The following is a 14525-nucleotide window of genomic DNA, read 5'->3' on the forward strand; positions in this document are numbered from 1 at the left end:
ATAGAATGATGTGGCTTGTTCCCTGAGAACAGCTACCTGCTGTGGCTATACACACTACAATAGCACTTTTCAGAAATGGAGCACCTCTGCCAAAGTGGCATTCCAAAGGCGAGAATGCAGAACAATCCATGCAGTACTGTCCAGGCCCAGCAGAGGGCAGCGTATCTCCACACAATTCAATCCATCTGAGCAGGTCTAAAGGGAAGACAGCAGGCCTCAGGTGTGCATGTTCATCAGTCTCAGTTTGCATAAAGTATCAGTTCAGCAGTAAAAGGAAACTGCTGCAACATTTTAATTTATTATAATTAATGTTTAATTTTAATTAAAATATTATTCTCCTACCAGTGTTTTATATTTTCTTTTTGTTGGAAGAAATGTGAATCCATCAGTTGAGAGGGCTTTATGTTCAGCCTCACGTCTTTTTCTTGCTGTGTCATGCCAGCCCTTGGTATCAGACATGATCCGGTTAGATGTTAATTTGCCATTAAAGCATTGCTTACATTTCAACAATGACAGGATTTCCTTACCTTTACATGTTTAAGTGGACTGACTTCATCTACAGGTGAGCAGGGGACAGAATGCACACCATCATTGGTGATGTGAGTCAAGTAGAGAAGCCACTTTCCTACAGAGTTCTCCTTTGGCCAGTAGATGCTCAGTGATGCATTTGCAAAATGCTTCAGAGGTCTGCCCAAATTCGTTATCTATTAGAGAAACAGTGCATGTTTTCTTGGACCCATGAGAAAAAATAACCAGCAGGATTCATTTAAAGTTTAGTACCAAATATCACCTTACCCTAAATTCATACTGAACTGAGTTTCCTATTTGATCCACAGATTTTATCGCACTTTCGCCCTTTACAATATCACCAATTGACACCTGAGAAGGTCTAGCGATCCTGATGAGGAAACACGTTATGATATTACATTAGTCATTTTTAAATCCTTCAAGCCAAATCAGTCATTTTTAAGATGACAAATGGAACAAGCAATGTTAATTTTAATTTAAAGGAGAACTCACCCGTTCACTTGCAACTGCAGCTCAAAAACAACTTTGGCAAAGGCCTGTATTGGCTTTATGGTCTGCTCACTCGTCCTACATCGCAGGAAGAACCAAGATTATTTGTAAATTATTCGTTTTGCTTACTGAATGTCATTTACATTCCACTGATCACTGATTAGTAACATAATCCCTTCAGATCAGCCTACTTACGTCTCCAGCTGTAAAGTGATGTTAATCAATTTTGTGCTCAACGTGAGGCCAGAAGTTGTGAGTATGACATAAAACGTTACCTGAAAGGAACAAAGTAACCATCAAACATGCAAATAGTGATGCAGATGTGGAAGAAACTGAGCAACGCTACTCACTTCAGCATCTCTTTGGAGTGGATTTCCCAGGTCACAGGCAATTGGCATCCTGTTGTCTGTACAACTCACTTGTTTTTCCTGAGGAAACAAGCAGGCAATCTCATTGTCTATAAATATACAGTGATTATAAAAAAGTCCTGGGAGATGACATCAAATTTTGGAGTACCAAAATTACCAAAAGTATCATTAAAATATTACAATATATTTTGTCCATCACATTTTAGAGTAACACAACAAGTAGGAAGTAGAAAATCAAAGTTGGAATCTAAAAGTGAAGCATAAGGAACAGGATATGGATTCATGGAGTAAAACATACGATCTAACGAGGGGAAAACCAGCTTTTCTGTACTCACTGCAGTGGTCGAGTAGGATGAGTAGCGCACTATGTCTGGGAGTGTAATGGCCAAACGACTCTGGTGTGCATCGTCCCCGTTTTTGTTAGTCACAGTGATCTCCAAAGCTATGTCTTCATCTGATGGAGTGATGACCGCAACACCATCCTCACTAAAGGAGTGACAGTAAAAGTTAATGCAGCTTGGGCTGAGGGGTCGCATGTTTTGGTTTCCAAAAAAAAAAAAAAAAAAAAAGACTTTATTTTTGAGCTTTGATATTTTTGGTTTACCTGGCCAGTGATTTGAAAACATCTTGACCGGCTTGAGTTTTTTTGGAACAGAACTTGTACTGTAAGTCCAGGTTACTTTGACAAATTTTGTCACTGCCACAGCCTCTATTTATTAGAACGATCTGTTAAAAAAAAAGAGAAGAAACTCTTCTCTAATAAAGCTTCAGCTAGGTTCCAGGATTCTGTTCATATCCGTCACAACAACAGAGTTAAGGGCTTTAATTCACACAATTTCAATAACTGCAGTAAACAGAAAGATACAGTCAAGAGCATTCTAGTTTTAATTGTAATATTCTGTATTTCACTTCTGATACCTTCTGAATTTAAGTCGGTTATTCAACTTGTTCAAACACTGAAAATGGTCAGTGGGATTAAAATAAATGTGACACAAATCACCGGTTGATACTTGGAAGATGAGAGGAAATATATCTCTTCAACTGAATCGACCCACCTTTGCATGAACATTGGGGATGTCATATAGGCCCCTTTATACACCAGATTTACCTTATCTATGGGTTGATATTGTTACAGTTTTATTCTTGTGAAACTGACACTAAGTATGCTACAGGCTCATTTAAGTTTTGTTTTTTGTGTTGTGTTCATTATTTTCTGTCTGATACATCTATGCTCAGGTCCCCCTGAGGGTCTTTGAAATAAATACAGTATTTTTTTTGTCTTAAGCTAACCCACCAGTCTTCAGGAAACCAACCATTTTTAATTTAACTTGAGTATATGTGTATATTTCTGACCACAGTTGCAAAGACATTGCAGCTGAAGCCAGTTAACTGTACAGTTTACACACTGTACAACTAGTAAATAAAATACATTAGTATTAGATTGATTCTTAATGATACTGATGTTGCTACATAAACATCCTGCAACTTTGATTTTGATTATATTTTAACTAAATGCACATGCAGGTGTAATGTGCAAAAACGTGAGTTCATTCAAAAAACTTTACTCTCTAAGTCTTCATACACCCAGCAAAATTTGAATAAATTTGACTAGAGCTGCATATAAACTCATTTCTACCTCTGAGGAAGTGGTCTTCTGCTGGTAGCGGTTGAGGACAGGAGTAAAACTGAGCTGATCCGCACTAGCACTGGTTGTCTGACTGGAGCTCAGAGACACAGTGACAGAGATAGGAATATTCTGCAGCTTGTCCTTGATATTTCTCTGGAACGAAAAAGCTTTGCTGTGATTTAATGTGATTTTGTTTTTTTACCCACAAGGTTTTGTATAACACCTAATGACAAATGTTATTAGTCTCTGTAAATTGTACTACATTTTAAACATTTTCATTTTAAAGTAACTTTCTGCAAAGTCCAATATGACTAAGTGAAGTGAAAGTGTTGAAAATCAAGCAGCATTATGAGACTGTATGTCTTCTAACGAAATGAAACAGTACCAAAAGCCGGAGCGTAGTTTTGTGACAGGCCTGTCTCCCTTGACCAGACAGCTCCAGCTTTCCTTGAGATGAATCCATAAAGTTGACCCTGACTCTTGATTTTTTCATCTCATAATCAGCATCAGAAGTAAAGTTGAGCACTGTAATATAGATAAGTACATTCAACAGATTAGAAACAACTGACTCCAGTTAACATAGTATTAGTACTACTGTAAATAACTGATTATAGCACACCCATATATATGTACAGCAACATGTACCTAATGTTACACAATTACACAGTACAACTTAAATTGACCAGCTATTATTCTTTAAATGCTAAATGCAAACTAGAGCAGGTACAGGAAGGTTTTATCCCAGAACTTTCTTGGCACCATTGTTATCCTTTGCATCACATTAGCACCAATAAACATGTCAAAAAGAGAACAAATGTATCAGAATGCATTACTTTTTTCAGTTAACTTAAATTGTCAATGAACAATAAACCATCAAAGATATTGTTTTGTATTTGATCAAACTCCTGAGATTTTACCATAAAATCTACAATAAATGCTACAAATATGTACCTTTTATAGCCTGGGAACATATATGTATTTTTCTAGTCCTCAAAATTGTACACATATCAAGGTCGTATAATAAGCCTTTACTATTCCTCCAAACCATGGATTTAAGGAATACTAAACGAAGAAAACTTACTCAGTTTAGGGTTGAACGACTCAGGATGTGCTGTGTAGGTAAAACATGCTTCGACTGCAAAAAAACTTGAAGTTTGTGCAGACATGTTCAATTAAAACCCAACAGCGTTGCAGATAGAGCATGTTATAATTAGTGTTTTTGAACATCTTACCATATTTGCTCATCACATCGTTTCTTTGCGATGTCTATTTCATTTGGTGCAATCTTAAGAGCGGTGCTGACGGTGACCACTGGCCTTGCTCTGCAACATATATGAGAAAGAAAATCACTAATGAGACTTTCTGTACCTTCATATTTATAGAATCAAAACCAGAGAGGAATTTAAAACACTGAAACTACATGTAGTGGTTTGTGGAATTGAAGTTGTTCTGTCAGAAAGTGAACCATTAATAAATTATTGTGCATGTTTAAAAGTATTTATACAGCATATTTGTTTTAAAAAAGTAAATCAATATGATTAGAATAAAATGATCAGAATGATAAAATGTGTCTATTAAAATAAAACTGAGCTCGGGGTTAGCTTCTATCCAGAATAGAGAAATTGTTTTAACATAAAATTAAACTGAGCTTCAAGTATAAATAAAAAAAAGAAAATTAAGTGCTGGGATGCATTTATCATTGGTTACTTTTTATCTTGTGCTTATGCAGTAACTCTCTCTCTATATATACACACCTGTAAACAAAAATGGAATCAGAGAGAGATCCAACAGCCAAGTCAGGATACTGATTATCATCCACGTCCAGGTTACCAGTCAGAGAATATCCAAACAGTTTCACTTTCTTTGATTGTGATGAAATTATCTAAACAAGAAAAGATATAAAGATAAGATATTAAGTTTTTTTGTATTGTAAATATTCATATATTATTGAATTTAATCGCTGATGTTGAGGAAGCTCAGCAAATTCACCTGTCCAGGCTCTCTGTTGACACCATCTGGAGAGCCATAGTAAAGGTATACAAGTCCAGAGCCCTCATACGGTGCTCCCACTGCAATATCTGTCAACACAGGCAAACACTAATACAAATCATGGTGACAACACAGAGACAACAAAGTTGGGGGTTTATCCAAAAATGCATTTAAAGAGCACCTACAATAGTAGATCCTCTTTTTTTTTTAACATCCTCTTTTTTAACATGGCTAAAGTCATCTCTGTGAGCCAAGACTGAAGTGTCAGACTGCTTTAGCCACTCTGTTTCATGCTTCTTTTTTTTTCTACTCTTGGGTCTGTATGATGTCAAAGAGAGGGCCTATCCCTAAGTAATTTGTTGGTAAATAGCATCTAGGAAGGCTAAGATACTGTGTAGTATTTGTTAATCATGCAAAGGCAAGTTAGAAGAGTCCAAACTGGAAATTAACATAACAAATCTTCAGAAATGACAGTATACTCCATGTATCACTTGTCTTTTGTGTCTTTTAATTCCTGTTGTTTTTAGGGCTTAAATTGAAACCCTGATAGTTACTTTGAGAAGATATGAGACGTCCTATTTGTTACAAATTTAAAGTCCAATTCATAAGCAATAAAACACTCCTGCTGTGTGCTGAGGATGAGTGTGGTTTATTACATTTGTGTATTTTATGACATAACTCGATGTGGTTTACCCAGTAGTGAATGCGGTTGGGGTATGTAATATTATCTATTGTTATTTAGTGACTTTTTCAAATTCTGTAAACATAGTTAAAATGTTACAACCTCCATAATGATCTTGATTGATGTCTCCAATATTTTCTACTGCGAGGCCAAACATGGAGTCTTTATGTCCGAGAAGTTTGACTGGAACAATATTCTCCCAGTTTCTTCCTTTGTTATTGATATAGATATAGACTGCTCCTCCAACCTCGCCATCTTTGACAAAGAACTGCGGTGCTCCCACAGCGAGGTCATCCCACCTGCATGCAGCAAAAGAACACAATATAAAACCAATTACTATGAATACTACTGAATAGCAATAGAAACAGAAAGTTATATTGACTGTGTACCTCCTAATCTGTGATGAATAATGTGTGTTTGAGTGTAAAATTCACGATGTTAGCATGACAGCTCTCTGAATTTAGAGAAAGAGAAATCTATAATCTTTTTCATGAAATGCATCTTTGCTATTAGATACTCAGACTGAACCCTTTATTTCCATCCAGCCATCCATCTTCTTTCATTTATCTGGGGCCGGGTCACGGGGGCAGCAGCCCAAGCAGAGAAGCCCAGACCTCCCTCTCCCCAGCCACCTTCTCCAGCTTGTCCGGGGGAACACCAAGGCGTTCCCAGGCCAGCCGAGAGATATAATGTCTCCAGCGTGTCCTGGGTCTGCCCTGGGGCCTCCTCTCGGTAGGACATGCCCAGAACACCTCACCCAGGAACCCTTTATTTTTAAATCTGAAATGAACTCTAGTGATAAATCAATGAGAGGAACCATGGACATGGATGATTATCATCATGAAATTTGAAGATAGATGGGTTGGACGAACCAACCAATAAAAATATTGTCATGGTCCTGGGTCGGTGACCCAGTGTTTTGTAGCCTTTTTATTCGTGTTTCTTGATTATTTGTTATTCAGGGTTGTCACTATTAATATTTTGGTTTCTGTTCTAGTATTTCTAGTTCTCAGGTTTAGTATTTTGAGTTCCTTCTGTTCTGCATCTGTGCCTGCCCTGGTCCTACAGCTTTGTGTTCCCTCCTTGTTGCCATGTCTGATGTCTTGGTGTTAAGCTTGTGTCTGTGCATACCTGTTATATTTCCTGTTTCACTGGCTGTGGTTTAATGGACATAATCTTCAACCTACCCATCACTGTTGAGATCCACCACTGCCAAATCATAGCCAAAGGAGGAGGCCAGGCCTGGTCCAGAGAGGACCAGCTCCACAGACAGATTTCTCTGTGCCATAGGGTCTGCCTTCAGAAATGCCACCTGTCCGCTGTAACCTCCTCTGGGTGCTCCTGATACGATTGTCAGCTCGCCCTTCCTGATGAGGGCCATTCCAGAGTCAATGGAGAATCCTGGATAGTACAGGATGATGCTGTTTCACTGTAATGTTTCACTTTGTAAGAGTTTTATCCATTGACACCACTAAAATTTATATCTTAATTTTAACATTTGCTTGACCATTAACCAGTATTCAAGAGAGAAGAAACTGACCCAGGTAGCTGTTTGACTTAAGAGGAATGAGTTTTGGGTTAAAATCGTCAATATTTCCAGTCTCGCGAGCATCCACACTGTAGATGTCCAGATTGTCCAAAACCTCCATTCTTACTATTCCTTTGAGCAGGATCATTTGGGTGAAAACAACATGAAACATAAAAAAAAAAACATGAATAAGTGAATATATTTTGCCAAACCACTCGACTGCTAAGCTCTAATGTACCTTTCCACTGATAAGCTCCTGGTGCTCCAAATAGAAGGGATATGTTATCCTTTGCAAAAGATGCTCCATGACCCTGCTGGCAGTAGGCAAACCAGTCGTGGTCCTTTTGACGTCTTGTTAAGTGTTCTCTATCACAAACGACCCTCCGCCAGCTCCTTTCTTCTTCCCCCACCTTCAGGTCGTCTCCTAAGAGGTAGCACTGACCCGTCAGCAGGTGAGGAACGTAAAGACCTGGGGTTATGTCCCAATCCTGATAGTGATGCGCACAAGTCTAAAAGGTAAGGAGGCTAGATTTACAAAAGATGTTGACTTTCTTAAAATGTCCTTTAAAATCTGAATGCATTCCTTACCATTACATTTTTACCAGGACCTTGGCTCGTGACTCTAACTCCCATCCACTGGTTATTTATGCCTTTACTACTGAGGAGCTCTGTAAAACCAGATAGTTGAGCTCACTCTGTTATTGTTTAGTTGAGAGAAAGTTTTATGATTACTTCCCAGAAACAGATTTACATTAAAATAAATATACTTTGCTGCTTAGGTCCCCAAACCCTTACAACAGCCTTTTGTTTAAAGCATTAGAGATAAATTCTACAGATATCTTGTTCTATTTTGCACTTAAACGCTTCAGTAAATATTGACAATGAAATTTGAGCAAGTGTTGGCATGTGTTTTCTCTTCTTTTTCTTCTTTACATTTTGGCACAATTTTAAGTAGTTATATATGGTATTGGACTATTAAACAGGAGTTTAAATTAATAACTTTGCTGCACAATGTTTTAGGTGTGTCACGGTTTGCCGGGGCAAGCCGTGTGGAATATTTAGGACCAGGGCCCTATTTCAGGAAGCTGGTTTAGAAAACTCAGAGTGAAAAACGATACTCAGGGTTGAGTAACCCCGAACTGTCCAACTCGGAATATTCGGTTTCAGAAAGGCTGATAACAATTAGTTCAGTCAACGCGGAGTTGCTTTAACCCCAAGTTAAGCGCGCGCACGAGGATACATAAAGCCCTGATTAGTGGAGCACAGATTAAGCGAGTCACCATGGAGACGGAGGGAAAGAAGGCGCGGTCAATGTATCTTACAGCGCTTGAGGCCGAAATTCTGATGGCAGCATATGCCGATAACATGCAAATTCCGCAGAAAAAAGTAACACAGCTTCAGCTGCAAAAGAAAGGGAGCATGCATGGCAAAACAAAGCCGACAGAGTCAATGCGTGAGTGTTAATTTAAACATTGATCGAGGGATTTCCACCCATTTAACACGTTATTTTATTTTATTTTATTTTTTATTTTATACATTTGATTTTGTGATGTGATTTGAGCGCAGGTGCAACCCAACAGGCCCCAAACGTTCCTGGCAGCAAGTAAAAATTAAATATAAAAATATAGTCCAAACAGGTAAGGTGTAATTGTATTATGAGCCATAGTGCTTGGTCTGTTTGTCCGATGTAAATCAATTGCAGTTAGAGGCTACATTAATTTCCCCTCTGTAAGCACTTATTGAAATTATCTGAGCACATTACAAGTACATATTTGCTTACTCTGTATGTTCGAATGTGACCCGTTATAGCCAACAGAAAAAAAGCGGAGGCCCGAAAAACAGGTGGGGGTCCTCCACCACCACCACCACTCACAGAGGCTGAGCAGTTGGCTTCCACATTTGTGATAATGTTGGCAGCATCACATATGATCTTCACAGTGCAGAGAACACAAATTAGCATCCATTACTATAATGAAATAATTTGTTAGTTTGAAATGCTACAGGGAACTATGTACCTGCACATTAATGCTGTGGAAAGACTTCCTGTTCACATAGTCTCCTTCATTTACTGAAGGAGCAATGATTGGAATGTGAGTGCCATCTGTACAGCCAATCACGCCTGGGAACCGTGAAAATAAATGTAAAATTTAAGTAGTAGTTCAAGTATCACCACATCATGAATTAAGTTTCGTTCATCCTGATACCTGCAATTTTGTGGCATCCCTCTTTGATAAATCTTGTGGGTCTATGACCGGGGAACACCACAGACGAGTGCAGGAGACGTTTCAGTGCAACTGTAACATTCCTGACTGCCCGACAGACGGTAGCCTTGGAAACGTGCTCAGCGTCACCAATATTATACAGAAAGCTCCCGTTTGCAAAAAACCGAAGTGCAATACAAATAATATGTACAGAAGTGAGAGAATGTCCGCGATGTGTCACATGAGCAATATTAGGCCTGAGGATGTTATTCAAATAAATTATAGATTGTGCTGAAAAACGGTAATGTTCACACAGAAAATCATCAGGAAATGATAAAATGTCCGAACGCGCTCTAATCACTCTCTCCCGGCGGAGAGCTCTGCGGAGAATTTGGGCTTCAACATCTACTGGCTCTTCAAGGAAGGGGCACGCCATGTCTGACACTTCCTACAGTCAGGTTTCTGACAAAGAGGCGGAGAACGTCAGGGTTAGTTGAAGTAAACCTGCTAGGGGGCAGGTTAGCTTCACGGAGTGTGTCGTCATAGTAACTCACTCAGAATTAATCTAAACTCGCTTTGTGAAACCGAAAACCCAGAGTTTTCGTTAACTCAGGGTATACTTACTCAGAGTTTGCACTAAACCGGCTTCCTGAAATAGGGCCCAGGAGCGGCAGCTCTGGTGCAGGTGAGTATTTATTAACGAAGGGAAAAACAAACAACAAAGGCACTGGGAACATGAAACTGGAACCTAAACTGGGTAAAACTAACAAAACAAACCAGAAACGAAGATGCAGGGAGGTCCGGGGAACTACACATGGAGAGATGCAGGGAGACCGAGGGGAAACAACACAGACGAACCAGCAACTACTATGACAGAAAACACAACTTAAATACACTCAGAGAACACAGGGAGATTACACACAGGTGGGGAACACAGCTGCGAGTGATTAACGTGACGAGACTAGGGAGGCAAACTGAAAACACTCACATAAGACGCAGACCTACACAATAAAACAGGAACTTACACATGAAAGGACACAAACTAAGAAACGCGGACTAGATACAGGAACACATGGGTAGAACAGAGTAAACACTAACCAGAGGAAGAACAGAACCAAAATTGCAAGAAGAGAAAACACAAAATGCTGGGCCAAAAGGACCCAGGATCATGACAAGGTGGGTGCGATATAAATATACACTCACTGGCCCCTTCATTTCTTACACCTTGCTTGTACCAGGTTGCACTCTGTTTTGCCTTCAAACCTGTCTTAATCCATTTTGGCATATATTGTGAAAAGTACTGAAAATATTTCTTGCAAACTTTGGGCCACATGATGGCATCACTCAAAAATCGCAGGTTTGTCAGCTGCACTCAGTGTGGTCTTCTGCTGCAGTTTATCTGCTTCTGGTTCAGTATGTGGTGCATTCAGAGATAATCCTATGCAGACACTGGTTGTTTTCAATCATTACTGGCTCTGATGGAATACCCAAGAATGCACTCAACCAAATCATGCCTGTCTTTATGAACTTTAATTTGTCTCTTGCACATGCCCATCTCTCACCCTGGCTATCACCAGCCCCTGTTATCCTTGAAGCAAAAAAGCCTTCAGTTGACAGTCTGAACATACAGACCAGCTGCACTCACTCTGGGGGTGACTGCCCGAACTGGACAGCTAACCAGCTTTCACAGGGGGTCATTTGGCTTTAGTCACTTTGCTGATCAGCAAATTTGGACTTCCACTCTCACACCTGAACTTCCATCAAAGGTTTTCTTGCAAACCATTGACAAAATGTGTAGTCACCACCTCTCTTTCATTATCTCACTCAGCACTAATTCCCCACACTGTGCTGTGTTCTCAGCCTAATACTGTGCTCTCTATACAATTTAGACTACACACAGTCTGTCCTACCAACTCTTTATTTAAACTGCATATAACACCACTGTAGTTGGACTTGTTTCAGCAGATGAGTCTGCTTGTAAAGAAGGTGAAATCATACAACAAGAAAGATTCTCGGGCCAGCAACATCAAAGACGCTGACAAAATAACCACAGCAATGTTTGCACTTTATGAAAATGTTGAAGAAAAGTCACCAAGGGAAAGCTGTTAGTGAGCTTTTACCACACAAGAGTGTATAAACATACTGTCTCACATTGTGTTATGCTAGCTGCTTAATAACTAATAAAGATCTATAGAAGCCATCAGCACAGTCGAAATAGTCATTGGCTGCCCCCTTTGTTCTCTCTAACATATTGCAATCACATGCAACTGTTCCAGAGCCCAACACCATGTTAAAGACTGCTCTCCACCTGGCTATCACCTGTTTTACATTCTGTCCTCAGGCAGTCACCGCATGTCACTAAAAACTCGGACCAAGTAATTCATGGACAGTTTCTACCCTAAAACCATAACCATTTTCAATCAGCATGTACAATGAACAGTCGCTGTCCGATATCAAACACACTCATACGAATATTTTATGTTATATTTTACTTACATGGCAATAACTTTGATGCATACAATAGCTGTTAAGCTGGTAAGTGTTTTATATTGTTTGTACGTGGTTCTTTGTGGTGTGCATAATGTAATTTTCCTTTAAGAAATGCATGTGAATAACAAGCAAGAGTGGCACTGTCAAGCGGACTGTATTGAATATTAAACACTTATAAACTTGCTACCATAAAACAATGATAAATATAGCTTCAGACAAAGTACACAAACCTTTATCATCAAACTCAATGGGCTGACAGCTCTTAGATGTTGTAGTCAGATCACACTTGTAAACAACTCCTGTAACATTCACCTGGTTCTGATGCTTTGCTCGTGGAGCTCCTACCAGCAGTCTGGTGGAAAATACCAAGCAGTAAGACAAACGTTTGATTAATTCCAAACTTACAAATTGTTTTGCTTTCACTCACAGGTTCTTTCTGGCAGGTTTGAGCTGTTGGTGGAAGGCAACAGAAAATCCAAACAGGCTGCCTGGATCTCCATTTCTCTGCAGTACATTCTCCGTGTCCAGGTTGAAAGCTGTAACATTTGAGGTCTGAAAATGCCATATGATCCAAAGACACACCATATGCCATTGCTTTGCCATGGTATTTGAATTAAAAACTGTATACTTTGCTCATTCTCTTGCTGTGCTCTTGAAACGCAAAGTGGAGAGTAAGCCCTCCTAGAAAAGGGATTGGTCCTAGCAGCTGCTGACTTGCTCATTGTAGACGTAGACATACAAGGTGTGGTGGGAAGGAATTTATCTTCACAGTCACAAAGCCACACTGTTTAACTTTATGGTTCATAACTTAAGTTAATATTAACCAGTTCCTGAGTTGATAAAAGTCACACCCATTGAGTGCGTCTTCTCTTATGGAAGCTAGCTGGAAAGATGAATGAGATTATGTTTGGCCTTGATTTGCAGCTGTAAAAAGCAGTGCAAGAGATGTTACACACAAATAATCAAGTCTATCAGTTTTTTCTGCATTTTCACTTGAAAAATTATTTGTGCACATGTCAAAGTTTGAAAGGTGTAAAGGTGAAGTACCTCTGATGCTCAAAAATAGTCTCATAACAAAAGATGTTTTGGGTTAACTAGAAACAATCTTGTTCAGCTCTTCTAGTTCTAAATTTTTGAAATCAGCCTTAATTTGATTTTAAAGTACAGTGCAGCACAGTTGCACAGTGGTTAGCACTGTTTCCTGACAAATTTTAAGCTTGGGATAAATCAAATCTTTGTCTTACTGCATGAGTATTTTCCACCAGGGGGCTTATAAGAGCTCTATGAGCACTGCATCACAACCAATAAAATCCATCACCAGATTAAGCACTGGTTAGTCTGCAGTGTTAGCAGTGAAACCTAGCAATTGTGACTTTTAATATTTTGGGATCAATAACTGGGGGGGGGGGGGGGGGGGACGACTCAGGACTAGTCTTTAACCATTGTTACTCAGATTCAGCAAATTAAAACATTAAGGTGCCAGGTAAGAGGCTATGTGACACATTTTTAATGAAATATTAATTTTTTTAATTTAGTGTGTTAGAGTTCAAGAATGTAAAAAATAATTTGCAGAGATAAATAAAAATGTAAGTATTTTAAGAAATAATAATAGTTAAATAACAATTTTTTGGTACACACCAGCCATTATTTTATCAGTTACAAGAATTTAATGTTCTGGCTTTATGAGTGAGATGACACTGAGATGCAGTTGCTTTTCACATAAAGAGGAGGAGGTATTGTTTTAGATATGAGTGGGCTATAACCAATGGTAAGAAAGTGTTGTAAGATCCCCTGATGTAACAGAATGTATTAAAAATTAAGGACCAAAATAACCTCAACACACATAATGGTTAATCACATGTAAGCTCAAATCAATTTCTACAAATAAAATAACAAATAAAAGACTAGCATATCATATCAAACTATTTACATTTTATCAGTTACAAGAATTTAATGACTCACCAGCAGGTGGAGTGTTTGTTATCACAAACATGTTGGGCCAGCAATGCTCCACCTCTGATTGGTGCAAATAAAACTAAGTGAAAGCTCAGTTATGCTTCTCTAAGACAGCACCAAATAAAGGCAGTTACTTTTATGTATCAATTGTAATTGTAACAGGAGTTGTTATATTTTTAGTAAGTTGTGGTCTTATCATGATTTGTGCTGACTTCTTTTATTGTAAGTAAAATTATAAACAAATAACTTAAAAATAAATTGTTTATGCATGTTTATGGTCGATGTTTCACAGTCAGCAACATTTAGTAGTCACCACCACATTTCAGCAACAATTCGGCAGCAATGTGTTTGTGTGGTCTGAATGAGTCTTGTCTTTTTTCTTATCGCCTCAGTCACACATGAGTGTCTGGCGCTCTGACCAAATATCTGGTGGCAGTGACAGTAAGATTAAATCAGGCCTCCTTAGAAAAAGTTTTAGTTGTGTGTTTAAAAAGTTTTGCTTTTTTGTACAGTTCTACATTAACTGAAGCAAAATGAGGCCATGTCATGCGTGCCGAGCTGTTGTGTCCTGTTGATGCCCAAATTCCTGTGCATTCTGAGTAAACAGGCTTGGTGGTGTGTCAGAAGTATAGAAGTAGCCAGTCACAGCTTGCATCTTGCATTCACA

The 14525-nt window shown here is 38.8% G+C and overlaps 1 protein-coding gene across 3 annotated transcripts in view; it reads right to left on the reverse strand.

Moving 5' to 3' along the window:
• The window catches only part of LOC146582614 (integrin alpha-6-like), a 16731-nt gene extending 4168 nt beyond the window's left edge, over positions 1–12563 (reverse strand). Inside the window, exons 1-22 of one of the 3 annotated variants that reach the window (XM_085245446.1) lie at positions 12330–12563; positions 12133–12254; positions 7800–7879; positions 7450–7720; positions 7224–7343; positions 6871–7084; positions 5786–5982; positions 5002–5090; positions 4767–4894; positions 4245–4334; positions 4094–4158; positions 3398–3537; positions 3022–3165; positions 1990–2111; positions 1721–1871; positions 1368–1445; positions 1213–1292; positions 1021–1095; positions 796–898; positions 528–704; positions 343–444; positions 85–195 (exon numbers count right to left, since the gene is read on the reverse strand). In XM_085245446.1, coding sequence (XP_085101572.1) covers positions 85–195; positions 343–444; positions 528–704; positions 796–898; positions 1021–1095; positions 1213–1292; positions 1368–1445; positions 1721–1871; positions 1990–2111; positions 3022–3165; positions 3398–3537; positions 4094–4158; positions 4245–4334; positions 4767–4894; positions 5002–5090; positions 5786–5982; positions 6871–7084; positions 7224–7343; positions 7450–7720; positions 7800–7879; positions 12133–12254; positions 12330–12505 — 2835 coding nt within the window. In that variant the 5' untranslated portion in view covers positions 12506–12563. Of the gene's footprint in view, positions 1–84; positions 196–342; positions 445–527; positions 705–795; positions 899–1020; positions 1096–1212; positions 1293–1367; positions 1446–1720; positions 1872–1989; positions 2112–3021; positions 3166–3397; positions 3538–4093; positions 4159–4244; positions 4335–4766; positions 4895–5001; positions 5091–5785; positions 5983–6870; positions 7085–7223; positions 7344–7449; positions 7721–7799; positions 7907–10189; positions 10289–12132; positions 12255–12329 lie in introns of those variants that run through there. The other 2 variants (XM_085245455.1, XM_085245463.1) reach the window with 2 other exon arrangements.
• Positions 12564–14525: the final 1962 nt, after the last annotated feature.

This window comes from Mchenga conophoros, linkage group LG2 (assembly GCF_057382185.1).
Source record: "Mchenga conophoros isolate Kocher_MC1m ecotype Shallow Benthic linkage group LG2, M_conophoros_male_GT1.1, whole genome shotgun sequence".
Taxonomy (NCBI): domain Eukaryota; kingdom Metazoa; phylum Chordata; class Actinopteri; order Cichliformes; family Cichlidae; genus Mchenga; species Mchenga conophoros.